Source organism: Sinocyclocheilus grahami, unplaced genomic scaffold, assembly GCF_001515645.1.
Source record: "Sinocyclocheilus grahami isolate Dianchi unplaced genomic scaffold, SAMN03320097.WGS_v1.1 scaffold109.1, whole genome shotgun sequence".
NCBI classification, from domain to species: domain Eukaryota; kingdom Metazoa; phylum Chordata; class Actinopteri; order Cypriniformes; family Cyprinidae; genus Sinocyclocheilus; species Sinocyclocheilus grahami.
The window spans coordinates 1,422,167-1,449,317 of NW_015505288.1; the positions used below are offsets into that span (position 1 = coordinate 1,422,167).

Here is a 27,151-nt window from a genome sequence, read left to right on the forward strand (position 1 = left end):
AAGACAATAAATAAGATTTATATTCCGCTTTTACTCAAAACTCACTTTAAACCACCATCAAGTTTTTGTAATAACTTCCGATTGCCGTATGTGTTTTGGCCATGTAGTGTTGATGAAATTAAATATATTATAACCTCTGAGTCAGAGCAGCGATCATGGAAGAGAGAGCACAGGCAGACAGCGCTAGAAACTGCTAATGCTTATCAGTAAATCAGTCGAAAATGAATAGAAATGACGATTGTCAGAGCTAGGTGATTCTGTCACACGCACTAGTGTAAATGTAGCTAACAGATGTGTAAACTGAAGACTATTTGAGCTTTATTAAAACTATTTGCACTGATTTTATGTTTGTTACATTTTGTTCCTTTGTGCAGTGGCTTTGAGTCTGTATAAACATCAACAAGCTGAAAAATAAAAGCAAAGTTTTTTTTTTTAGATAATGTAATCTTGTTCAAATAGATTTCATAAAATTGGTATCGTTTTTAGATAATGTAATCTTGTTGAAATAGATTTCATAAAATTGGTATCGAAAAAAGTATCGTTCAGGAACCGGTATCGAAGTCAAGGTATCGATATCGAAAATTTTTGAACGATACCCAGCCCTAGTAGCCGATCAATCGGAGCACCCCTAATTTCTATCTTATTTTTACTTATGTATTTTGTAAGAATACAAATAGTTAACAGAATAAACATGTTTAAAGAGCAGGTCATTTGGTTTTTTAAAGTGTCCTAATATTGTGTTGGAGTCCCCTACAACAGGTTTAAATGCATCTAAGGTCAGAAAACACTGTAATTTTCCCAGAATATACATTTATGCATAGTCATTTGTCCATGATTTCGAAACGGTTCGTTTGATTCAGTTCTGAGCGAAATGTCTGTAAACCCCTCCCTTCCATAAGCCTACTCTGCTCTGATTGGTCAGCTGGCCAAGCCTGTTGTGATTGGCACAAAGAGGAGCGCTTGAGCAAGTTAGCGAGCGCTACCATCTGTGTTGCCAAGTTCGCTGTTGTTTTTGATGTCGCGGGTTGTAGCGACCCCAATAATGTCATATTTAGGCACTGGAATGCAAATTTACCAGGGGAACCCCACCTGAAAGTGACCAGAATGCGATTTTTAAAGGGGAACCACCCTCGAAACACGATTGGGCTAGTTTTGAGTAGCAATTGGTAGGGTTAGGTATCGTTTTTTTTCCGATACCGTGCCAAATTGATACTTTTAAAACGGTTCCGGTGCCTGAACCGATACTTATTAAAAAATAAATAAATAAAAAATCCCCCCAAAAATGATGGATTGGCCATTAGAATAGAAATAGAATAGAGAGTGCAAATGTTAGAGGGTCTAGTTTTTTAATTAAAAAAACAAGCAGATAAAATTAGAAGTAGCATTAGAATAGAGAGTGCTAGAGTTAGAGGGTCAAATGAAGATGAAAGAGATGTGTTTTCAGCCGTTTCTTGAAAATATTAAGGACTCAGCTGCTTGGATTGAGCTGGGCAGGTCATTCCACCAGGAGGGAACAGTTAATGTAGAAGTCCATGAAAGTTTTATCATAGGTAGAATGTAGGGCTGGACGATATGGCAAAAATGTATATCACGATATATTCCTTAATTTCAGTCGATACGATATAATTCCGATATCGATATGAACACTATTAAAAAAAGCCTCGTAAAAACTGCCAAGAATGCCACAACAGATGTCTGTGCATAGAAACTTATGAAAAATGAATTTGCCAAGTCTCTGACACCTCGTATAAAACCATATAATATTTTAGAAAAAAAACCCAGCACAAATAAATTAATGTTCACCTTTTATTTGTATTTAGCCTTCATTCAAACAAGAAATGTGAAATTCTTTCAATCTTGCATTTTTTTAATCCAAAATACAGCAAAAACCGTAACATTTTGAAATTTTTACTATTTAAAATAACGGTTTTCTATTTGAAAATATTTTCAAATGTAATTTATTCCTGTGATTTCAAAGCTATATTTTTTAGCATCATTACTCCAGTCACATGATCCTTCAGAAATAATTCTAATATTCTGATTTGCAGCTCAAAAATAATATATTATGTTGAAAACAGCGGAGTAGAATTTTTTCAGGTTTCTTTGATGAATAGAAAGTTCAGAAGAACAGAATTGATCTGAAATAGAAATCTTTTGTAACATTATAAATGTCTTTATCATCACTTTTGATCAATTTAAATCATCCTTGCTAAATAAAAGTATTCATTTCTATAATTTCATACTGACTCCAAGCTTTTGAATGAAATAGTGTATAATGTTACAAAAGGTTTTTATTTCAGACAAATGCTGATCTTTAGGTTTTTCTATTCATCAAAGAATCCTGAAAAACAATTGTTTTAAATATTGATAATCAGCCAATCGGCATATTAGAATGATTTCTGGATCATGTGACACTGAAGACTGGAGTAATGATGCAGAAAATTCAGCTTTGATCACAGGAATAAATTACATTTTTAAAATATATTCAAATAAAAAGCAGTTATTTTAAATAGTAAAAATATTTAAATATTTTTTTTGCTGTACTTTGTTTCAAATAAATGCAGGCTTGGTAAGGAGAAGAGAATTCTTAAAAACAAACAAAAAAAAACATTAAAAATCTTACTGTTCAAAAACATTTGACTGGTAGTGTAGGCTGATAGTCAGTATAAAGAGAATGAAAAGTGCAAACTGATTCTCTGCCAGCAGGAGGCGCTTTAAGAGGGTTGAACTAGCGGTTTTTCCAGTAACGGCTGTAATCAAATCAGCTCCGCTCATGAACACTTCTTTATTAGATAAAATAAAAATCCCATCGAAACTTTTCTGAAGACAGTCCTTTCCCTTTAGAGATACATTCATATAAAACACCCGCGACAAGTTTTGATTTTAAAATGTGCAGTGCTCATGTTTATTCAATGAAGTCAAACGCCACAAATAAATCAATGTTTGGGAAACACTGGTAATGTAGGCTATATCGAAAATGTTTAAAAACCATATCACCGTTATTGAAAAAAATATATATATCGTGATTCATATTGATATTGAATTATTGTCCAGCCCTAGTAGAATGCCAAATGTTTCAATACAAGAGAGAGGCTCTCTGTACTTATCATATGCTATTTCATAACTATTTGGTGTTTTAAACGGCGCGCGCGCGAGAGAGAGAGAGAGAGAGAGAGGGAGCCTATGGAAGCACCACAAATCTAAATAATATACTTTCAAACATACTGATAAACTAACATGTTAAATACAAAAATATTTAAAACGGCTAGTTCATATATATTCGGATACAACAGTCATACATCGCTATTAGGACCGCGCATCCTGTGACAAGGATAACTGACGTTATCAGTCTAAAAGGTCTGCAAAATCAGTCAACGGTGAAAATCAAAAGTAGATTTATTTTAAAGACCAACAGATTAACACTAAATATTGGATATAAACGAACACGTTAAGTATAAAGTATTTAAAATGGGTAAGTTCATATATTTGGAGTAAATTTAAATTAAAAAGATACATCAGTCATACAGCGCTCCGGACTGCGCTGGGCGCCCCATGATGAGCCCGACGCACCGCCACAGAAACGAGAATGAGATGCGTTCTAACATAACTGTGGCATTAAACTCCGTTAGTGAGGGCTCGGTTAAAATATTGCACATATATCAGGGCTCTAGACTCATTCTTCCCACTGGTAAATTTTGTGAACAGGAATTCCTCTTTTCGTGCGCTTTCACTTTCAAATTCGCGATCTTGGTGTCATGTTTTACAAGAAAAGATAAGTGTCTGTTTTGCTTATATCTACACCTTTCACTTTTTAAGACTAAAACAAAAGATGGATTTATTGTTATTCCTAATTAAAAAGCACAACAACAATAAAACAGTAGGCTACAATGACAAACTAGCTTACATAACCTTTATTAACAAAAACGAATAAGATAAGGCATGGCATAGGATACATCATATGCTGTATATACCGACTAATAAATTACATAATAATAAAATAAATAAGGAAAGCCTCCATAGTGTAACGCGAGGTAAACCGCAAACATAAGCTTTTCAAAACGAAAACAAAAAGAAAAGTAAAACTAAACTGGCTGTCGCTGATAGGACTTGCATGTTTTTTTCCACAAGAATACCAACATGTTCACCTTCTCTGGTTTAAGAAGCTGTCTTTTACTTTAGTTTGTAAACCAAATCCTCCATTACGCTCCATCCGCGGCGCGCACCTTCTCGCTCGCACTGAAATTGCCTCTCTTCACGTGATCAGTGAAATCTGACTCCTGCTACAATGTGCCGTGGCTCACTTTTTAAGACTAAAACAAAAGATGGATTTATTGTTATTCCTAATTAAAAAGCACAACAACAATAAAACAGTAGGCTACAATGACAAACTAGCTTACATAACCTTTATTAACAAAAACGAATAAGATAAGGCATGGCATAGGATACATCATATGCTGTATATACCGACTAATAAATTACAGAATGTTTAAAAAACACTGGAATCAAATAAATAATAATAATAATAGGGATGCACGATATATCGGCCACCATATCGGTATCGGCCCATATCGGCTCATTTTTTCTGTTATCGGTATCGGCCTGATAAGAAAATTTGGCCGATATCTTAAAGCCGATAAATAATGGATTATTTCCTTCAGAGACACTTCAGATGCGCGCTGTTCGTTTGCAGCCTTTTGTGCAATTGTACATTGTAATATTGTGTTTATTTGATGTATATCTGATTTATCTCATATAGAATGCGTTTGGTTAAGTTAAAAAGAGCGCTTCAGTCTATAGGCCGTTCAGATTACTTGTTAAAGTGCAACGAAATACTTTATATCAGCAGACGATATGTGTCTGTGTTTGTGGTTGGAGACTCCTTCACCGGCTACAGGCTCCTGTTTTGCGCGCGCACACGTGTGTGTGTGAAATACAGTGCTGAATGAAAAAGCGGGGCAATTTGATAATAATAGCTGAATTATAATGGGCCGCCTAATAATAATAATAATAATTATTATTATTATTATTATTATTATTTAGTACATTAATAGGAATTATCCTATTAATGTATTAAATAATAATAATAATATCCTAATATCGTCTTGGCTATCGACAAAGACATGAATACCAACATGTTCACCTTCTCTGGTTTAAGAAGCTGTCTTTTACTTTAGTTTGTATACCAAATCCTCCGTTGTGCTCCATCTGCGGCGCGCTCCTTCACGCCTCTCTTCACATGATCAGTGAAATCTGACTCCTGCTACAATGTGCCTCGGCCATGACCACGTCAAATTTTAACTCGCACATTCTCAAAAATTGGTCGCAGTCGAGAGCCCTCTATAGGCCGTTCAGATTACTTGTTAAAGTGCAACGAAATACTTTATATCAGCAGACGATATGTGTCTGTGTTTGTGGTTGGAGACTCCTTCACCGGCTACAGGCTCCTGTTTTGCGCGCGCACACGTGTGTGTGTGAAATACAGTGCTGAATGAAAAAGCGGGGCAATTTGATAATAATAGCTGAATTATAATGGGCCGCCTAATAATAATAATAATAATTATTATTATTATTATTATTATTATTTAGTACATTAATAGGAATTATCCTATTAATGTATTAAATAATAATAATAATATCCTAATATCGTCTTGGCTATCGACAAAGACATCTGCTATCGTCGATATCTCTGACTATCGTCGATACACGATACTATCGTCTATTGGCACAACCCTACTTGGCAACCCTGCATCCAACAAGAGCTACCGGAGTCAGCTTTGACTGATCACAGGTCAAGAATAAGGAGAGATGACTGATAAGACCATGCTGGAGTATTTACTGCTCAACAGATTCTGAGCTCATTGACAAATATCTGATCTTGTAAGATGTGCTACCTTTACACAGAGTGCGTGTGATCGCGAAATCGAAAGTGAAAGTAAACAGCACTAACGCTCATTCAAAAATATTTAAATACTCCGCATACTGAGAGCGGCTCCCTGATGCACCAAAATGATATACAATATTAGAATGTTTACTGTCAGTCAATGTCTGTCAGTGAACACGAAAATCGCGGGAGCGAAACACATGTTGCGGGAGCAGGTGGCAATGGTCAGAGATTCAGTGGGAGTGGGATTAAGAAAACAGCCGAATCCCGGACATTTTGAGCAAATAAGAAATCCCGGCCGGACACATTTTTGTAGGTTCAAATAGAGGACATGTCTGGGGAAAAGAGGACGTATGGTCACCCTAATTTATAATCTATTGCTAATCGATGTATTATTTTAAAAGCAGCATATGGAACATATTTTCTGCCTCATTCTGTGACAAGAAGCACTTTCGCTAATATTCTGCCGAATAATTAATAATAAATAATTTATAATTTATGTTGTGCATTGATTTTCACTTGTATGTATCAGAGAATTATTACGGAGGCAGCTGACGTTAATTAAATAATTTGCAGCTTTACTCGCAAACTACATTTCCTACGTTCCGTGCTCTGGCGCGGTTAGTGCTCACACTGCATGCATCCAAGCCCAACCGAACCGTTGCCCTGGCCCACCTCTTCCAACAGGGCCTGGGATGGCTAAACGAACCGTGCCCGAGCGTGGCACGGAACGCTCAAACTAGTCAAACGAACCGGGCTTTGGGGGTCAAACGCGCTCGGGCACGATTTAAAACGCCTAGTGTGAGTACACCCTAAATTGTATAATGTGCACCAAAGATTTTTTTTCAAGATATTGTTTTTGCTGCTAAATTATATAGTCAGCTAGTTTAATTTCATGGCTTATATATTTAAATTTTTTTAAAAAGTAGTTTTTCTCTGTAATGAGGAAGTGAGTATTTAGTGGATTGTGTTTAACAAAGGGTTTAAAAAAGAGTGACCATTAGTTCCACAAACACAGTATTGATATTCTGAAGTGGTGTAGAAAAAAAAATAGCGCTGGTGTCGGAATTGGCCAATTCTTAGAATTTGGAATACTCTATGTAAGCTTACACTGCAAAATAATAACTCAAAAAAGATTAAAAGATAACATCATAATTATTTACGGAACCATTAAATTAATCACAATAATGAAAGCCATAAAAAAACAGACAATCGCCAAAGCCCTAAAACAGAGAATTAGTCGCAATAACCGTGACTTTTTTTTAGACAATTAATCGTCAGACAAATTTCATAATCGTGACAGCCCTACCTCAAATCAAGCTTTGTAAATGTTGTGATTTGCCTTGTAGTGGGCAGGCATTAATACTCCCTTTAATCATACTATAACCAGAAAGAATGAGTATAATATAAACCACAAAGAGTCTTATCTAGATTAATCAGAACTTCTTTTGATTTATGCTTTCCACAGATAGATAAACATAAGCATCGCTGCTTTGTGATTTTTGAAGATCAGTCTAAATCCTGGGTTCTGTGGAAGGACATTCAGACAGGTAAATACAAACTTTTATATTTTTTCTGATTAAAAAAATGTTACTAGTCTTGTGTCTTGATGGCATCTCTGAGGTGGGTTTTGTAATGAGATCTTGAACATCCTGACATAGATTTATGTGCACCATCAACTGGCTGATTTTAATACTGGTTCTCTTTTGCTATAAAATATATTTATACTTTCCTTCTGGTCATTTTAATAGAAGATTGGTCAGTTCTTCTATTAGGCTGCTGCTTTCATGCTGTCTGACTTGTGGTTTTGCTGTTTGCCGCCTTTTGGTTTCTCTTCCCTATGTTCTTCATTCAGCCTGAGTTATCTCTTAATTTGTCCCTGACAGTTGACAGACCTCAGAGTCTCCAGGCTTACACAAACCGTAAGTCCCACATCGAGCCAGGAGACAAGAATAGGGAAGGTACCTATGGCATCTGTCGGTGTATCTCTTGGTAACAATTCAACAAAGGCGTTAATGCTTAGGCATAAAATAAATGTTCTCATAGTTTTGTCTTTAGTTCTGATTTGTTTCAAGTGGCAGTTGCAGTGAAGTATTTCACGGTGGTGTTCACCATCAGTTTCGGCTGGCAACTATGGCATACCATTCCTCCTTTTGTGATCTTTTGTGTGGTTTGAACAATTTCCATTAGTAGTTCAGAAATATTCGAACAGCAACCCCCTTTAGTCACCTTTAGGCGCTGTCCACCTCTCATAAATGCAGTCACTGGGTCTCATTCACTAAGTATGCATGTGCACAATTTGCATATGAATGTTTTCAGAAACAAATAATGATTCACCTAAAACTTTTGTACAAAAATGTATTTTAAACTAAAAAAAAAAAACATGTAGGAACAACTAAAACCATGCATGCAAAAAGCACATACTCTGGGTGTCATTATCATGTTAAGATGAAATGTATATTTTGTCTTAATTTTTTTTCATATAAAATGAAAGAATAAGAAAACCTGTGTAATAGCTCGAGCATCAAGGTTTCTCTAAATAACAAAGCAGATATACAGTACATGTATGTACAGCTGCCTAATGAGAGGTCTGTAATGTGAATGTGTATAAAAAATGTTTATTGTGTTTGAATGTGCTTTTTAGGAAAGCACACTTGTGATTGCTCAAGGATTTTGCTTCTTTAGAGGGTGCTAAAGTGACTAAAGGCTGTAAAAGAAAGGTTGTGCATAAAGCCCTTATATGGAGAATGGAGATAGTTGGGGCACGTTTTATTCAAATGGCTAACCTCTGGCATGCTTATTAACCTCTGTCTCTCCAAATTTCCAAAATATTAGAATGAGGTTCTGAACAAATTCATTTGCGTATACATGTCTTGTGAATTAGGTGGAATTTTTGTAATGAAAAGTTATCCTGTGCATACAAATATGAAATAATCTATGCAGTTATTAGTGAATGAGACCCACTGTTTCCATCTGTAAAGGATAAAACAGTCACGTACATCTGCACACTTAATTTTCTTTGTTCCTTCTTTCAGGGGACAGTGGAGGGGAAATGCTCTGCTCTATATGCCAGAATGAAAGCTCCGAGCCCCCCAATGAAATAGTTATCTGTGACAAATGTGGACAAGGTAGACTGTAACTATTTTACTTGTAAATCTGAGTCACTTCACTCAACAGTATAAGGGATTGAGTTCCCTATTTCACCCCTGACAATATCTCTTCCGTAGGATACCATCAGCTATGCCACGCTCCCATAATTGACTCCAGTGTCATCAACTCTGATGACAAATGGCTGTGCAGACAGTGCGTGTTTGCTACAACAACAAAGGTTTGTTTTTCTTGGCCGATTCCAATTTCAAGTGTGACCTACCAATACTGATTTTTGCAGATTCCAATTTTCTTTAAAGTATATTCAAAATATTGTTGCAACAGATGCGAACCAAAACATTCATTCTTACATAAGGGTTGTGGATGTGGGATTAGTTGTATAATGTATGGAATATAAAAACTTTGTAGTCTTCTGTATGAGGTACAAAATTAACCTTTTGCTGCAACTGCTGGGTGAATTAAAGGGGTCATATGATGCGATTTCAATTTTTCCTTTCTCTTTACAAGCGTTACAAGCTCTTGGTGCACTTTACAAGTGTTACAAGCTCTTGGTGCATAAAGAAGATCTGTAAAGTTGTAAAGACTAACGTATCAAATCCAAAGAGATATTCTTTATAACAGTTCAGAGTCAGCCACGCCTACCTAAAATGGCTCGTTCTAACACGCCCCCGCGTATCTGCCTCCCTATGTGGGAAGATTTGCATAATGCCGCCCAAATGTTCACGCAAAGAAAGAAGGCATAACTTTTATTCTCACTGTAGTATTGTTGACGCTGCAGCCATGTCGTGAAGGCACTGTGTGCTTCGTTGTGAAAGCGAAACTACTTTGTTTGGTCTTCCAAAAGAGAACGATATCCGCTTCGTCATGCCTAGAGCTGATCCGTGCTGGTTGCTGAGGGAATACATCAACTTTCACCGTGGACAAAGCGGTAGGGCTGGGTATCGAGTTCGATACTTTTTAGGCACCGACCGAATTGCCTCGATACCATCGAGTATCGAAAAACGTCTCGTCGTTCGGTACCAAATTTCGATAGCTAAGTGGTTAATCTCATCAGCGTCAGTGAACCAATAAGCCTGCAGCACTTGCCGGTGTGTTCAACTAGAGGTGCGGCGCAGATCGATCATCCGCGAGAGCGATTCAAAAGCGCACAGAGCAGTCTGCTCTCTTTAGCTCTCGTGGTACTGTAATGCACCGATCGGTCTGCACAGTCGGTCCGCGTCAAGTTGAACACACCCAGAGAGTGGCACACGTGAGGCTGTAGTGTGAATGCGTTTACACTGGTGCGTTTGTTCTAAAATGAAAACTATCCTCATCGTACTGGCGTTTCCACTGCATTTCAAGTCGGCTTTCCACTATCTCCGACAAGCAACATACCGGTCATTAATTTCCAATGGAGAGTAGCGCGGGAGCTGTGTGGAGTTCCAATCATATGCAGATGTCCGTTCATACTAACATTACACGACCGAAAGTGTGTGTTATGTGACCATTCATGCAAACTGTAGCATCATGCTACATAAGACAATAAATAAAGATTTATATTCTGCTTTTACTCAAAACTCACTTTATACCACCATCGAGTGTTTGTAATAACTTCCGATTGCCGTCTAACAGGGCTGGATTTACGCATTGCTCAAGACATTGAGCAAATAAATATAACAAACAATAGGGAAAAAAAATTACAAGCTATTTCCATGTCTTCCACCTTTTTTATGTAGGCTACGGAAATCACGCTTTCTTTCTCCCAGTCTCTCTCACAGACGCACACACAGTGCAGACAGGCGGAGACGCGAACAGAAACTTCTTGTCAGCGCTGCACTGCGAATTTATCAGTAAAATAGTTTCGCAGCTGAAAAGCTACATGACTCCGTAGCGAGGTTCATGAAGGAGTTTAACTTAAAGATTCGCTATTAGTAGACGCTGCTGCTGAACGCTGCTGAGAGACATAGGCAGAATCCCATGAAAATCATGTACAAATCATATACTGTCGTAATCGAGTGTTTATTAGCTTCATGTTTCATCCGTGGAAATGTTTTCATGGGTTTCTTATGTACAGAATTGAATGCGGAAGTGTAATGGATGTTCGTCATAGGAGACAGGGCGAGTTATGAACGCTTAATATGACTGACATATGAGCAGCGAATGAGCTTCCTCTGAGTCAGGCAGACAGCACTAAAAACAGCTAATGCTCATCAGTAAATCCATGGAAAATAAATAGAAATCATGATTCTGTCTGAGCTATGTGTTTTAAAACAAACACACACTAGTGTAAACGTAGCCTAATAGATGTGTAAACTGAAGACTATTTTGCACTGATTTATTGTGTTGGTTACATTTTGTTCCTTTGTGCAGTGGCTCAGGAGATGAGTCTTCGAGTTTGTATAAACATCAAGAAGCTGAAAAATAAAACCAAAGTTTTTTTGTTAATGTAATCTTGTTAAAATTGATTTCATAAAATTGGTATCGAAAAAAGTATCGTTCAGGAACCGGTATTGAAGTCAAGGTATCGATATCAAAAAAAATTTAACGATACCCAGCCCTACAAAGCGGAGTCCAGCCCGGGGTCCGTCACATGTGGTTGCCGCTCATTCGTCTCATCCGCTGGGCGCGCCGTTCTCGACCCCGCCACCTCAGCTCACTCTATCCCGGCCTCAGCGCACGCTAAGCTGGGGCTTCCCCTCACGCTAGGCTGCTGTGTTTTTCGTTGTGAAAGCGAAACTACTTTGTTTGGTCTTCCAAAAGAGGACACGACCGCAAATCAGTTGTTAAGTTGTATTTACAACACTGTTCCAGAACAGTTTAACCCAAATATCCAGATGTGTGCAGCACATTTTATGGAGGACTGTTTACTGATCCTGGGAGAGTAACGCTAGACTACAGTGCCGGCAGTTCTGACTCAAGTAAGTACGTTTTCATTTAAAGGATTTTCCACTGATGATTCAAACGTGAGTTTTGGGCAGTAGAGTAGCACTTGTTGTTTGTCATTTCTCCGATCACAAATGCAGACAGAGTTTTATGTTTACACGGCGCAATGCAATGTGTAAAAAGACAGTATAAGTCATTATAATCAGTAATTATGTCTCCACTGGATGCAACAAATGCCTCGTTTATAATGGGTTTTAATGTTTTTGTCTCGTCGCTCCGGCCGGACACGGTATTTCCATATATAACATTTCCGTCACACATTTGAGGTATTCGGCCAATCACAACGCACTGGATAGCTGGCCAATCACAGCACACCTCGCTTTTTCAGACCGATGAGCTTTGTAAAAATCGACGCGTTTTAAAAAGGCGGGGCATAGAGGAGAAACAATAATGTACAGTATGTGGAAAATAATGTGTTTTTTGAACTTTAAACCACATAAACACATTTCATTACACCAAATACACAAAATAATGTTCTTTTTAGCAGCATCATATGACCCCTTTAAGAAAAAACGAATTCCCATGCCTCTCCAAGACTGTGTTTTTTGGAAATATAGTAAAAATAATAAAATTGTGAAATATCATTACAATTTAAAATAACCATTTTCCATTTTAATTTATTCCTGTGATGGCAAAGCTGAATTTTTAGCACCCATTACTCCAGTCTTCAATGTCACATGATTCTTCAGAAGTTTTGGTGTTTAAGAAACATTTCTTATTATTATCTGTGTTGAAAACGGTTGCACTGCGTAATGTTTTAGTGGAAATAATGATACTTTTTTCTGATTTGAATAAATCTCCAGAGTTCTGACTCCACCTTAGAATTGAGTGATATATAGATACTACAGGCATGTTTATCTATCATGAATTGTTGTGGTTGTATCTCTGAAATCATAGAGAGGCGGTGCACTGAAGAAAGGGCCAAATGCCAAAGCCCTACAGGAAATGAAGCAGTCTCTGCCATACGCCATTGAAGATTTAGTCTGGGACCAGGGCCACAAGACCAACATCCAGCAATGCTACTGCTACTGTGGAGGGCCTGGCGAGTAAGTGCAACACCTAGACACTGTTGCAGAAAACAGTGTTGGTTAATATAGTTCTTCTCCTTAAGATAAACCCCACTAAGATCAGGCATTGGATCATAAGTTGCAGATGATTGTAGGTACAGAATGGCCCCAGCGGAATTGTAATGACTCTTTCCTCCCACAGCTGGTATCTGAAGATGTTGCAGTGTAATAAGTGTAAACAGTGGTTTCATGAAGCTTGCATCCAGTGTTTTCAGAAGCCCATGCTCTTTGGAGACAGGTGAAGTACTGCTCTCCAATCATTTGATTAAAATGAAAGCCAGTGGTTGAAGTTTTGTCATTTAATTAACATTTACCTTCTTTATTCTCAGGTTCTATCTATTTATTTGTTCTGTTTGTAATAGTGGACCAGAGTACCTCAAACGTTTGCCTCTGAGATGGTGAGTTTTTTTTTTCTTCCCCCAGTTGGTCGTTACTGGCTATTTAATTGTTCATGTTCATTTCTTCTGTTTTCCATTTAGGATTAGCTTGTAATACTTGTAGTTTAATCCAATGTTTAGTTAAAATTTATTTTAAAAACACCAATCATTTAATAACACTGTTAAATGTATTCTCAAAATGAATATCCATTTTTTACGTAGTACATTATACTGTTGTTTTAGCTAAATGTACTTGTAGCATTTAAAATGATTTATTTGCTCTTAAGTGCCTTATTTTTTATTTATGGAATTTAGTAAATAGTATAGATTTTTAATATAAGCCATTATTTATTATTTGGATTATTGGCCAAAACACAAAAATTATGAAAATCCATTTTACATACTGTACATTATAATGTTGTGTTGTCCAAATTTACCTGTAGGATTTAAAATAATTAAGAATGTAATAAAAATTAACATAATTAACACATTTTAATTTATTAAGACAATATAGTATTTCACATCTGCCATATATCAGTTATCCGCCGTAACAGTAAAGTAACAGTAAAGTCGTCTTACTGATATCGGCCAAAATTTCTGTGCATCCCCAACTTTTTATTTAAATAGTTTTACCAAGGAATTTTTTGTTCCATCACATGTGTTGTCTCCATTCACAGGGAAGATGTTGCACACCTGAGCCTCTATAACCTGAGTGTAATTCATAAAAAGAAATACTTTGACTCAGAGCTCGAACTGATGACTTACATCAATGAAAACTGGGACAGGCTTCAGCTTGGCAAGGTATTGGTCTGGCTAGTCATTGTAATTGCATTAGTTAATCAGCTAGTGTTAATGTCCCTTCATTTCATTTATGGCAGTGATGGGCAAACTTGGCCCTTCCAGGCCACTTTCCTGCTGAGATTTGATCCAACCCTGATAAAACTCACCTGCCTGTAGCTTTCTAGTAGTCTTGAAGAGAATGATTAGCTGGGTTCAGGTGTGTTTGAATAGAGTTGGAGCTAAACTCTGAAGAAAAGTGGGCTGGAAGGGCCAAGTTTGCCCACCCCTGATTTATGGCTTTGTACCTCCAGCTTGCAGATACCCCAAGAGCAGAACGATATGAATGCATTCTGGAAGCACTTAACAGCAACCTCAACATGTGAGTTTATCTGTATAATAATAATAATAAATTTTATTTAAAGGTGCCTTTTACAACACTCAAGGACACCGCACAATAAATTTACAAACAAGACAATAGAAAACAAGAAATACCATATACAAAGACAAAACGGAGTAAAGTGGGACGAGAGAATTAAACTTTAGGTGAGATATGCAATCTTAAACAGGTGAGACTTAAGTCTAGATTTAAAAAGAGATAGAGAGTCAATATTTCTGATGTCTGGTGGTAGTGAATTCCAGAGCCGGGGAGCAGAGCAGCTAAAGGCCCTGCTCTCCATGGTGGAGAGGCGAGCAAAAGGAACAGTAAGGTGAAGAGAAGAAGCAGATCGAAGTGAGCGAGAGGGAGTATGGATATAGAGGAGGTCGGACAGATATGAAGGGGCAAGATTATGGATGACCTTGAAAGTGAACGAGAATCTTAGTCAATGCGAAACTTAACCGGAAGCCAGTGAAGCTGCTGTAAAACAGGGGTCATGTGGTGAAAGGGATTCTGGCGATAATACGGGCTGCTGAGTTTTGAAGCAATTGAAGCTTATAGAGGGATTTGTGAGGAAGACCAAAGAGAAGAGAATTACAATAATCGATGCAGGCGATGACAAGACTGTGAACAAGAATAACAGTAGAATGAGGGGTAAGGGAAGGGCGAAGGTGGTTAATATTACGTAGATGAAAATAGGCGGACCGGGTGATTTTATTAATATGTGATTGAATTGACTGTACTGTCCAGGAGGACACCCAAACTCTTAACTTGAGGAGAAGGGAAGACTATTAGTTTTGGATAAAGTTGATTTAGTGCCAATTAAAGAAATTCCGTTTTGTCACTGATTAGTTTGAGAAAATTAGAAGAAAACCAGGATTTAAGTTTGTTGAGACAGTCAGTGAGAGCGGAAGGAGGGAGAGTGGAATTAGGTTTGTTGGAGAGATAGAGTTGGGTGTCATCTGCCTAACAGTGGAATAGGATGTTGTGTTCCCAAAATATATTGCCAAGAGGAAGAAGATAAATGATGAAAAGAAGGGGTCCCAGGACAGAGCCCGAAGGCACACCAGTATTGACGGGAGAAGGTTGGGAACTAAAAGATTGTAGCTGGATGAACTGAGTGCGCCCTGAAAGATAAGATTTAAACCAATCCAGAGGGGTGTGAGTGATGCCAATAGAGATTAGTCTATTGAGAAGGATGGTGTGAGAAATGGTGTCAAAGGCCGCACTTAGATCAAGGAGGACAAGAATAGTGACTAAACCAGAATCAGCTGCCATAAGAAGGTCATTAGTGATTTTTATAAGTGCAGTTTCTGTGCTATGAAAAGGGTGGAAACCAGACTGTATGCCCATCATGGGCATTTTACCTTAATACAGTAAAGCTTGAATGAATTTATCTTCTTTTTTTACCCTGGTGGGTTTTAGGTTCATGTCAGGGAAAGAGATAAAAAAGAAGAAACATCTGTTTGGATTACGCATTCGCTTCCCACCTGCCCCCCAGAATTCTGAGCTCCTGTCAGGTCGAGAGCCGGAAAAAGCCTCCCATGAGATCAAAATCAAAGGCAGGAAGGCCACCAAACCCCCTCATTCATTCAGGTTAGTCATCGCTTATTTAATTCTATTGGCTTCACTGTCATGAACGTATCTTATGATGTACTCTAAGCTTCAGTTTTATTGTTTTTTTTTATTTGCCTTTTGTAATTGGTTTAGCACTGTCACTAATGGAGTGAAGAAAGGAAAGAGGAAGCATCACACACACTCCTTAGAGATGTTGGCCAAACTGAGAAGATCAAGTGAACTTTTGGCACAGGTAAAGAAGTGAGATTAATTTTTACATTATTTGCTGGTTTTGTTTCATGGTTTTGTTTATCATCTACAAACACATCGTTTAATTAATGTGGACATTAACATTTAGTTTTTAACTTTTTTTTTAATGCAGAATGATGGGAAGTTTCCAACTCTAGACAACAACTCACTGGACCTGGTGGCTTCAAAAAGGTGAGGCAGGGATTAACACAAAATTCTTTCTAGAAATTGTTGAATTACAAAAATCCCACTCTTTTCCCATTACATTTTTTTAGTGCTAAAAGTGAAAAATCTTTGCCTTCATCAAGTACCTCAGATGTTGAATCCGTTGGTGCCACCAGCACCAGTGAAACTACCTCAACCACCCTCTCAAGGCAGTCCAGGTGATTTATTTTTCATTTAGTTTTCATGACAATTATTCATCCTCAGTATGTGATTATACCATTTAGAAGTTTAAAAAGGGCCAGAAAGATGCTTTTATTCATCACGGACACATTAAATTGATCAAAAGTGAGAGTAAAGACTTTCATAATGTTACAAATATTTCCATTTGAAATAAATGCTGTTTTTCTGAACTTAATATTCATTAAAGAAAAAAAGACAGAAAAAATAATTTAATATTAAGCAGAAGAACTGTTTTCAACATTGATATTAAGAAGAAATATATCTTAAGCATGAAATCAGCATATTATAATTTCTGAATGATCATGTGAAAAGACAGTAATGTTACATTTTAAAATGTATTCAGATAGGAAATATATTCAAATAGAAAACTTAACTTAATATTAAAATTAGAAATGGAAATTAGTAAAGTATTAAAATGTTAATTTATAATATTTAATTTACAATATTCCTGATTTTACTTTTTTTCCCCCCCACCAAATGCATTCTTGGTGAACAGAAGAGACTTCTTTCAAAAACAAAATTTTACTGACCTCAAACTTTTAAATGGTAGTGTATATTAATTTATTAATTATTTGTTTCAATTTATACATTTTATACAGACTTTATATAATTGATAAATAAATGCTTATTTTCACTTTTAAAAAAGGCTTTATTACAGTAATTTTCTGAGTTTGAAAGTCATGAAATGTGTGTGTGTGTATATATATATATATATATATATATGTTTCTGAGCTCTTCAGGCAGTTCCTTTGACCTTATGATTCTCATTTGCTCTGACATGCACTGTGAGTTGTAAGGTCTTATATAGACAGGTGTGTGGCTTTGCTAATCAAGTCCAATCAGTATAATCAAACACAGCTTGACTCAAATGAAGGTGTAGAACCATCTCCAGGATGATCAGAAGAAATGGACAGCACCTGCGTTAAATATATGAGTGTCACAGCAAAGGGTCTGAATACTTAGGACCATGTGATATTTCAGTTTTTCTTTTTTAATAAATCTGCAAAAATGTCAACAATTCTGTGTTTTTCTGTCAATATGGGGTGCTGTGTGTACATTAATGAGGAAAAAAAATTTACTTAAATGATTTTAACAAATGGCTGCAATATAACAAAGAGTGAAAAATTTAAGGGGGTTTGAATACTTTCCGTACCCACTGTATATATATAAAAAAAAAATTTTTTTTATTTTTTTTTTTATCATTTGTATACATTTCTAAGTTTAAATTTTAACCATTCTTTTTGTGCACAATAAAACTCTAGTCTCTTTTACGGATGAGGTTCAGATAAACTTAATATTTATGCTGACCTCTATCAGAGATACAGAACTTCACGCTTAATTTTTCAAGAGCAAATTATAACTCTTATTCTGTATGATATGTGTACCCTGTTCATCTCTAGTTTGTGCAATCCGAGTGGACCACGCACTGGATGCTTATGGCCCACCGTCACACAGCCGCCGATTAAGAGACGCCGGGGACGTCCACGACGAGCACTGCAGCCCCCGAATCCAGAGATTCCGCCACCCTGCAACCCAGAGCTGCAACCCAGCAACAACGTTCCCGAGCCCAGCCCCCTCCCCTCCTGCCTCTACAGCGGCATGGACATCATGCAGGGCCTGGACCCCAACACCCAGCTCAACCACCTCAAGAGTTCCATCAGCACTTATTTCGGAGCTGCAGGACGCCTGGCCTGTGGGGAGAAGTACCGTGTGCTCGCTCGCCGTGTCACTAACGACGGCAAAGTACAGTACTTGGTGGAATGGGAGGGTGTCACTGCCTCCTGAGCTTCATATGGGCCTAATATACTTCATTTCTTGACAGTAAATGTGCAACCCATAAGGAGAGAAGAGCAGTGATTGTGCCCAAATGTATGTGGTTGACTGAGATAGTTGAGGGGCCTCAGGACTATAATGAAGAGATGGGACTTTGTAAAGTTTTGTGTATGTGACCTGTCTCTGTGGAAATTGAAACGGACTGGATTTACACATTGAAGGTGGCTGTAGTTTCAGGTTTAGGACATAATCAATTCACTACTATGTGAAAATAACCCAAGTCCTTGCTTTTTGTCTCTGATGTGGAAGTGCCTTAAGGGGTTGTGAAACAGATACTATATATGCTGCTGGAGACCGAGGATTTTTTTCTGCTTATTCAGTTAAACATTTTCTCATAGCTCGAATTGCCAAGAGGAGAGAGCGCTATTGTCAATAGGGCACTTTTATTTACATTTCAACTGATTGCACATAAGCTCTCATCCTGTACATCCAGTTTTGTGTCATCTCAGTTTAAACAGCCTAGCTTGTGAATTTGATTATAAAATTAGATTATTGTTAAAAAACAATGGAAAATGGTTAATTGTTCTCCTGCCACAAAACAAAATTAAAATATATGAGTAGCATTAATATTTACATAAAATCTTGGTATTTTCTGAGACATTCCACATTCCCAGAAGGCTAATAGAAGGCTTTTTTTTGTTGTTGTTGTTGTATAAAAAATTATCTTAAAAGCATATGACAGCGCTGTAGCGTTAGGAAGTCTTTGTATATCCCCCCCTTAAAAAATTTTTATATCTGCCATGGGAATTTAAGTTTTAAAGGTTTTTATTTTTTTGTTTTTGTTTTGTTTTTTAAATTCTAAATCGGATGTCTGATTTTTGTGACTGAGGGATAGTCTTATTTGTATACTTTGTTATACTATGCAACTAATTCAACAGACCTGTGTATTTCTGTTTCTTTTCTTTTTTTTCTTTTTTTTTGCAGCTTCAGCTTCACATTACAAACAGAAAACCGCAGCAATATTTTTTGTTACAATTGACTCAGGCTTTTTGCGGTGCTATTTATTGCTTTCAAACACTGTACACTAACAAATTGTCAATTCACATGAGCACTCAGGTTAATTTACAACTTCACTGTAAGATTTGATAGGACATCTAAATGAGATTTTCAGTTCTTAGCTTTGTATTTTCATACATTTCTAAAATTCTAAAGTTGTATGAATTTTTAGGTGGAAATTTTTTGACCTGAGAATGCCCTGTTCTCAATAATATTATCTAACCACTTGCAGAGGGTGGAAGTAGTATTGGGATCAGGCAAGTTTTGGACTTCAACATTAATACCTCCTGATTTTGATACAAAAGCATCTTATAAATATTAAGCTCTTGTTATGTTATGTGTATGAAGCATTATTCAGTTGGTGTACCAGTGTTAGTAAAGCTTGCTTTGTATTTTCCGGGCTTTGAGTAGGCTCCTTTAGCCAAAGAATAAAGATTTAAAACCTTATCAGTGTAACTAGCCATTTTTTGAATGCTTTTGAAAAAAATAAAAATACTATTTGGCCAAAACTTACAGAAATAATTTAAGAAATGTCTAATGTGGCTAATGTGTTTGCATATTTATTTACTTTATGCATATTCAGTGTTGGGAAGGTTAATTTGGAAATAGAATAGGTTACAGATTACAAGTTAACCTATTTAAAATGTAATTAGTAGTGTAACTATTTCAATTATTTTAATAAAGTAATGTAACGATTACTTTGATTACTTTTCTAAATTTCCAATGAATGTTTTAAATTGTTAATCTTTTTCAAACATTTAAACCAGGCAGGGTTAACCTTAAAATAATACTCAACACTGATTACTGTCAGACTTTCATTATAATAATTAAATTTTAAAGTACAGCCACCACAAAATCAGACTTCAGCACCTCTTTCTACGTTGAGATCATCCTGAAGTTAATTACAGATTTAAATAATTTAAAATAATAAAAAGTTTAATAGCTATGATCCTGTTTTTGTCTTTGCATAGCTTTGATAGGGAACACTTGCATCTAACAATGCCTTGGGGGGGGGGGGGGTTGTTTATTATGGTAAAGAAATCAATTAAATGTGTATGAAAATATTCAGATGTAACCCCCTTTGTAATCGTTCACATTTTGATAAGTAACTAATTTAATTACACATTTTTTTCTCAGTAACTGTAACAGATTTATTAACGGTTACATTTATTTTGTAATTCATTTATGGAATGCCATTACATGTAACTAGTTACTCCCCAACACTGTACACATTAAAGGGGTCATATGATGCTATTTTAAAGATCATTATTTTGTGTATTTGGTGTAACAGAATATGTTGACATGCTTTAATGTTCAAAAAACACATTATTTTTCAAATACTGTACATTATTGTAGGTCCTCTATGCCTCGCCTCTCTCAAACGCTTCGATTTCTACAAAGTCCGTCCTTCCGACAAGCGCAGTCTGCTCTGATTGGCCAGCTGACCCAGTGCATTGTGATTGGCCGAACAATTCGAACGTCTGGGTTGTGCTGTTCTGTTGTAAATAAATCTTAACCAATGATTCCTAATTGCATCTACTTCTGGAAGGCCAAATAAAGTGCTTTTGCTTTAGCACTGAATCACACAGCGTCTCCCCAACACTAACTGCAGTTACTGAAACCACGCCTTCTTTCTTCGCGTGCACATTTGGGTGCATTATGCTAATCCACATAGTGACCTAGATATGTGGGGGCGTGTTATGTAGGCATGGCTGACTCTTAACTTTTATAAATAATATCTCTTTGGATTTGAGACTTTAGTCTTTGCAACTTTACAGATCTTTTTTATGCACCAAGAGCTTGTAACACTCCAAAGAGAAAGGAAAACTTGAAATCGCATCATATGACCCCTTTAATATATTACCAAGAGAAAAATTCATTCATAACACGCAATTAACAACATTTTATGGCCCTGCTAATTTATTTGCTACTATAAATAACTTGATGGTGAATGTATCAAGCGAACAGATTATTTATAACAGCCCAAAATTATTCCCCTCAAATCTATTGACAAACTTTAACCTAACAAATAAACAAAGCAGTAACAGCTATTTTAACCACCATACAGTACAATGTAAACAAAAATATTACGAAAACAAAAACAGTGAAACTTTAGCACTAATATTTTTATTTAATTTTTTTTCTTTTTTTTTTATTAGACATTAAAGACATAACATGCAACATTTACAACTTTAACAAGACATCCAAAAAGATAACACAAATAAATGAGTGGGTTTACATTACATAGAAATAGAGAGAAAAAAAAAAAAGAAGACAGCATATACCCGTTCAATTTTCAAGTAACTTCAACTCTTTAGCGAATAAAATTGTATCTCTACATTTTTTGTTATCAATACAATGGAGAGACTCAAAATACAAATGAAAATCAGTCATAAAGACCTTCAAACAGGGTTTAGAACTATTTATTTTACTTTTATGAATATGAAATTTACCAAATAAAATCATTAGATTCATCATAAAATTGACAGATGCATTTTTTGATTCAAAATATAAGATAACGTCTTTGGATGTTAATTCACAATTATAACCAGATTTCTGTTGAATATATATAGATAAATCTTCCCAGAATTTTTTGGAATGGTAACATTAAAAAAAAAGATGTAAAATTATTTCTGGCTGATCTGAACAAAAAGAAAATTTTTCATCAATATCCATAAATGTTGATAAAGTATAGTTACTAACATAAATATTATGAAGTACTTTCAGATGTATTTCCCGAAGTTTGTTAGATATACAAAACCGAAAGGGAAGAAGCCAAGCTTTTTTCCAAATAATCTCTGGAAAACAAACGTTCCAGAAAAATTTCCCTCTAGGCTTAATAGATCTCTTTTCATAAAACAGATTTCTAATAAATGTATTTGTGCATTTTTTACTGTTAATGTCCACCCCATTGAAATTAAGAACGGGTTCAATTCTACAAATGTTAAGGGACAACATATGGCTTCTCATTAACATCAATAAACCTGTGGGAATGGCGTTTATCACAGAATAATATTCTCTATATTTAATGGGAAATGCCCATTTGTTCATAAAATGTTCATAAGAAAGCAACTCAGCTGACTGATCAAAAAGGTCAGATAAAAAATAAATTCCTTTATCCATCCAACTCTGTAAATAAAGAGATTTCCGGTTAACTGTAATATAAACATTATTCCACAAGATTGCTTTATGTGGAGAAAAGTTATGCACATAACATAACTTCCAGGCCTTGAGAGCTTGTTGATAAAAATTAGATAATGCCACAGGCAGTTTGCTAGTCGAGTAATCACACATTAACAAAAAGCGTAAACCTCCAACCTTTTAGCACTGTAATATTCGCGCTGTCGTTCGCGGCCCTAGCGCGTCAGTATTACGTCACGACTGTTGAGGACGGTTTTTCGTCTCAGCCAATCAACTGAAACGACGACGGCAGCGCGTTTTGTTTAGATCTCAAAGCAGGGAATGCTAGGCTAAATCTACTGGATTTGGAAACAAGGCGTTTTCTGCACAAAACTGCAGGTTTGAACATGCTGATGAGCAGGTATTCACTAGTATAGAAATATCTTGTCAATTAACCCACCGAAAAGCAACGGAGAGCTGAAAAATGGTGGTACAGTTGCCGTTTGTTCCTTGACAACCTGTTGAATACATGAAATGAAGCTAAGTCACTTGAGTGTAAGGTACGTTAGGTATGATAACTCATTACTCATAACCATAGATAGACAACGCTGTAAATTAAAATAAGAAAGTGTTTCAAGCTAGAATTATGGTGCGAGTTTATTGTTAGTTTTTAGCCAACTCCATTTAACAAAGATAACCTTTATTTACAGGGCTCTTCATAACAATCACCAATGTTCAAAGACAACAGGGGGTTGGCAGAGGATGTTGTTTCCTTGAGAAATCAGCTGCGATTAACCGAGAAAAACCTGCAGTCACTGGGGGAACAATTGAGGTGAGGCATTTAGTCAGTTGAGGATTGCTGAAATGCATTGTGGGTTTTACTTGATGATAGCTCCTTCAGATATGATTCAAGATGCAGTTTTGTGTCCCCTCTTAGATTTTCTTAGAAATGTCGCTTTGGCCCACGTAATTTTAAATGTCTGCTTGTTTTGATAACTTTTGTAAATAATTACTGTGATATTATACAGTAGCCTACTACTGCTAAGTATTATTGCATTTCTTGTATTCTTAGCATATCATAATTAAAAAAAGTTATTCTGGCACTCATTTCAGTCAATCAGGAAATGGCATCACTGGTGAGGATAAAAACAGAAGTGCCGTGGACGGATTCCCAGGTCGTCTTACTTTAGAGGACCTTCAGAATCCTGATCCTGGACAACCAAGAGGAGCATATTCACAGCCTGAGCAGAGGGTGTGTGCATGTGTATCCTTTAGTGACTGCAGGGTAAGATGCTGTGAAGATATAGCAGATAAATGGACTAAAGTGTTGCTGCCTTTTAAATGCTTGTTGTTTGTAAAATAGACCCCCATAACCCACCGATTTGTCTTCATCTGTAGTCAGACAGAGACATGGAGACCGACATGTCTGTTCTCAGGAGGAAGCTTAACACCATCAGGCAGGAAAACACTTCTCTGGCCATGGAGAACAGGCAGCTTATCAGTGACATAGAAGCTGCTCAGCTTGAGTTAGTCAGCTCAAAGTCCAAGGTAATGCTCCTCACATAGCGACTGGTTATGGTGTCAGTTTATTATACTGTGTGTTGGGTTTCAGCTGAGTTATTTAAGAGGTACACTTCTGTTAAAAAATTTGGGGAAGGTTCGTTTTTTTTTAATATTGTGAAATATTAGTAGATTTAGTACAATTCAAATGAACTATTTTAATATATTTTAAAATAAGCGTAATTTATTACTCCAGTCTTCAGTGTCATGATCCTTCAGAAATCATTCTGGTAGGCTGATTTGATGCTCACGAAACATTCATTTTTATCAATATTGAAAAAAATAGCACTGCTTATTTTTTAAAATTATTATTATATTCTGTGTAGTATGTATATAATATAACACTTATACTTTTTTTATACAGGATTTATTTAAAATAAAAATCTTTTGTAACATTATAAATGTATGTACTGTCACTTTAAAAAAAAAGTAATCTACTGTTGCTGAATAAAAGTATAACATTTACAGAATTTCTTACTGACCCCAAACTTGTGAACGATTGTGTTTATACCTAATAATTAACTGTGTTTATTTTTACAATGTGTTAATAGCATGTTGTTCTAATTGAACATCATTTGTTTTAATTACTGGTGTTTAATAAATCAAGCATCACTATTACTATTGTTCATACTTGGCATAAGAGATTTTAACAAACTGCAGGTAAAAAAAGGAAAATGTGTCATCCTTTACATTGTTACTCTATAGAACACAAAAGAAGAATATCCTGGCCAGTGTTCATTAAAATGAAAGTGAATGAGGACTGGTTCTGTGAAGCTGCAAAATAACTATAAATATAAAATTATTATAGAAGTAATCCATACAATTTGTACTCTATATTCTCAGTCTTCTGAAGCCATATGGTAATTCAGTAAAACACAGCCACTATGTAAAAACTGTTTCTTAAGAACTAGTTAGTTTTTAACTAAATTAAAATTTTTTTTTTTTTTGAACACCATAAAAACAGTTTTGAAACATGTTTTAAAAACACTTTGACACCTTAAAGTTGCCATTAAATGTAAATTGAAATCCTCTAGGTATATTGTTAACTGATGTTTTGTTTTTATAGATCCGCATGTTGGGATCCACTTTGGGAGCCAGGACCTCCAGTGTGTCTCACATGAAGGAGCAGATTCTGGGTCTTGAGGCAGAACTAGAAACCCAAACCAAAGCTTTAGTGTAGGTTCATCTTCTCTACCACTTACATCCTCCTTGGAAAAATCAGATTCTTTTGTGGCAGATATCTGGAGCAGCATGTTCTTGTTTCTTCAGGGCTACAGAGCAGAAGGTGGAAGAAAGTGAACAGACAGTGATGCAGAGTAACCGGCTGGTGGAGAAGCTCAGAGATGAGCTGAGAGTTGTTAAAGCTGAATTAGCTGAAAGAGCACGTCTGGGAAAACGGTACAATATTAGTTACACTAATGAAAACGTTAGACTCATTCATCCTGGGAACAGTAATCACTTAAAGCTGGAATTATCTAAAATTTACAAGAAGTCTTTTTGTAATTCCTGAAAGCTTGCAACTTAAATTCTGGGAAAATGTTTCCTTTTAAGTGCTGAGCAACAGAGAAACCAAGCACTTCGAAATGCAGAGAAGCTCACAGTGACCTTTAAAGAATACAAAGAGGACGTTTCTGAAAAACTCAGGAAGGTAATATAACATAGGAATCTTAAACTGACATAGAAATCATTCAGTAATTCCTTCTTTTCCTGCTGTATGTATCATGCATATCCTGTATTTGTTGAAGGTGTTGGAGAGTGAGGGCCAGCTGAAAGTCAGCCTGATGGAGTGTGACAGGGAGAGAGAGGAGCTGGAGAGGAAGTGTGCTGAGCTGGAGAGAGAGAAGAATGGTCTACGTCACAACATCTGGTAAGAGGCTCTGTGTTCTATACTGATATAAACTATATGCTGATTTGGGTTGTGGAGATGTGAAGATCATTCATCAATGATGGTTAATATAATGTGAAAATAATATTAGATTGTTTTTGAAAGGTCTCTTATGCTCATCAAAGATATATTTATTTGATCAAAAATACAGCAAATTGTAATAAAAAATGCTTTTCTATTTGAATATATTATATTGTAACATTCCTTTGGCAAAGCTGAATTTTTTTAAACATTATTTGATTAATAGTAAGTTAGAATAAATAGAACATTTAAACATTTATCTGAAACATCTGTGAGTGAAACATTAGAAATGTCTTTACTGTCACTTTTTAACAATTTAATTTTTTCCTTGCTGAACAAAAGTATTAATTTCTTTTTAAAAATCTGACCCTTTACTTTTGAATGGTAATGTATATTATATGTTAAGTAGGGATGCACGATATATCGGCCACCATATCGGTATCGGCCGATAAATGCTAATTTTTTCTGTTATCGGTATCGGCCTGATAAGAAAATTTGGCCGATATCTTAAAGCCGATAAATAATGCATTATTTCCTTCAGAGACACTTCAGATGCGCGCTGTTCGTTTGCAGCCTTTTGTGCAATTGTACATTGTAATATTGTGTTTATTTGATGTATATCTGATGTATCTCATATAGAATGCGTTTGGTAAAGTTAAAAGAGCGCTTCAGTTTACCAGTGATCATCTTTAGCTCAGCACACGCAGCCCAAACAGCAGTGCGTTAATTGACAACACTGACACAAACTACTTAGATCATTATTTCAGTATTTTAATAATTACATTTTAAGTCACAATTATATATAGTAGATTTAAAAGGAAAAGTGAATACAAAGAAATCATAATCATAATACCACTCTGCATCATATTTGCAGAATGAAATCCAATGCTTGTTTTGCACTAACTTTGGGGTGCTGATTCCAAAAATTAAAGCTGATACATTATATATATATATATATATATATATATATATATATATATATATATATATATACACACACACACACACTCTCAC

The 27,151-nt window shown here is 36.0% G+C and overlaps 2 protein-coding genes across 6 annotated transcripts in view; both read left to right on the forward strand.

Moving 5' to 3' along the window:
• mtf2 (metal response element binding transcription factor 2) overlaps positions 1-19,972 on the forward strand; it is a 25,271-nt gene extending 5,299 nt beyond the window's left edge. Inside the window, exons 3-16 of one of the 3 annotated variants that reach the window (XM_016277139.1) lie at positions 7,350-7,431; positions 7,768-7,842; positions 8,917-9,009; positions 9,109-9,209; positions 12,809-12,957; positions 13,121-13,216; positions 13,308-13,376; positions 14,033-14,156; positions 14,447-14,514; positions 15,937-16,107; positions 16,222-16,321; positions 16,451-16,509; positions 16,593-16,700; positions 18,123-19,972. In XM_016277139.1, the coding sequence (XP_016132625.1) occupies positions 7,350-7,431; positions 7,768-7,842; positions 8,917-9,009; positions 9,109-9,209; positions 12,809-12,957; positions 13,121-13,216; positions 13,308-13,376; positions 14,033-14,156; positions 14,447-14,514; positions 15,937-16,107; positions 16,222-16,321; positions 16,451-16,509; positions 16,593-16,700; positions 18,123-18,507 (1,680 nt within the window). In that variant the 3' untranslated portion in view covers positions 18,508-19,972. The remainder of the gene's footprint in view (positions 1-7,349; positions 7,432-7,767; positions 7,843-8,916; positions 9,010-9,108; positions 9,210-12,808; positions 12,958-13,120; positions 13,217-13,307; positions 13,377-14,032; positions 14,157-14,446; positions 14,515-15,936; positions 16,108-16,221; positions 16,322-16,450; positions 16,510-16,592; positions 16,701-18,122) is intronic. The other 2 variants (XM_016277140.1, XM_016277141.1) reach the window with 2 other exon arrangements.
• A 2,994-nt stretch (positions 19,973-22,966) lies between these two features.
• ccdc18 (coiled-coil domain containing 18) overlaps positions 22,967-27,151 on the forward strand; it is a 44,219-nt gene continuing 40,034 nt past the window's right edge. For 2 of the 3 annotated variants that reach the window (XM_016277142.1, XM_016277145.1), the window contains exons 1-8: positions 22,967-23,231; positions 23,382-23,503; positions 23,785-23,956; positions 24,070-24,219; positions 25,298-25,407; positions 25,501-25,629; positions 25,783-25,879; positions 25,977-26,098. In XM_016277142.1, coding sequence (XP_016132628.1) covers positions 23,403-23,503; positions 23,785-23,956; positions 24,070-24,219; positions 25,298-25,407; positions 25,501-25,629; positions 25,783-25,879; positions 25,977-26,098 — 881 coding nt within the window. In that variant the 5' untranslated portion in view covers positions 22,967-23,231; positions 23,382-23,402. Of the gene's footprint in view, positions 23,241-23,381; positions 23,504-23,784; positions 23,957-24,069; positions 24,220-25,297; positions 25,408-25,500; positions 25,630-25,782; positions 25,880-25,976; positions 26,099-27,151 lie in introns of all 3 variants that reach the window. The other variant, XM_016277144.1, reaches the window with a different exon arrangement.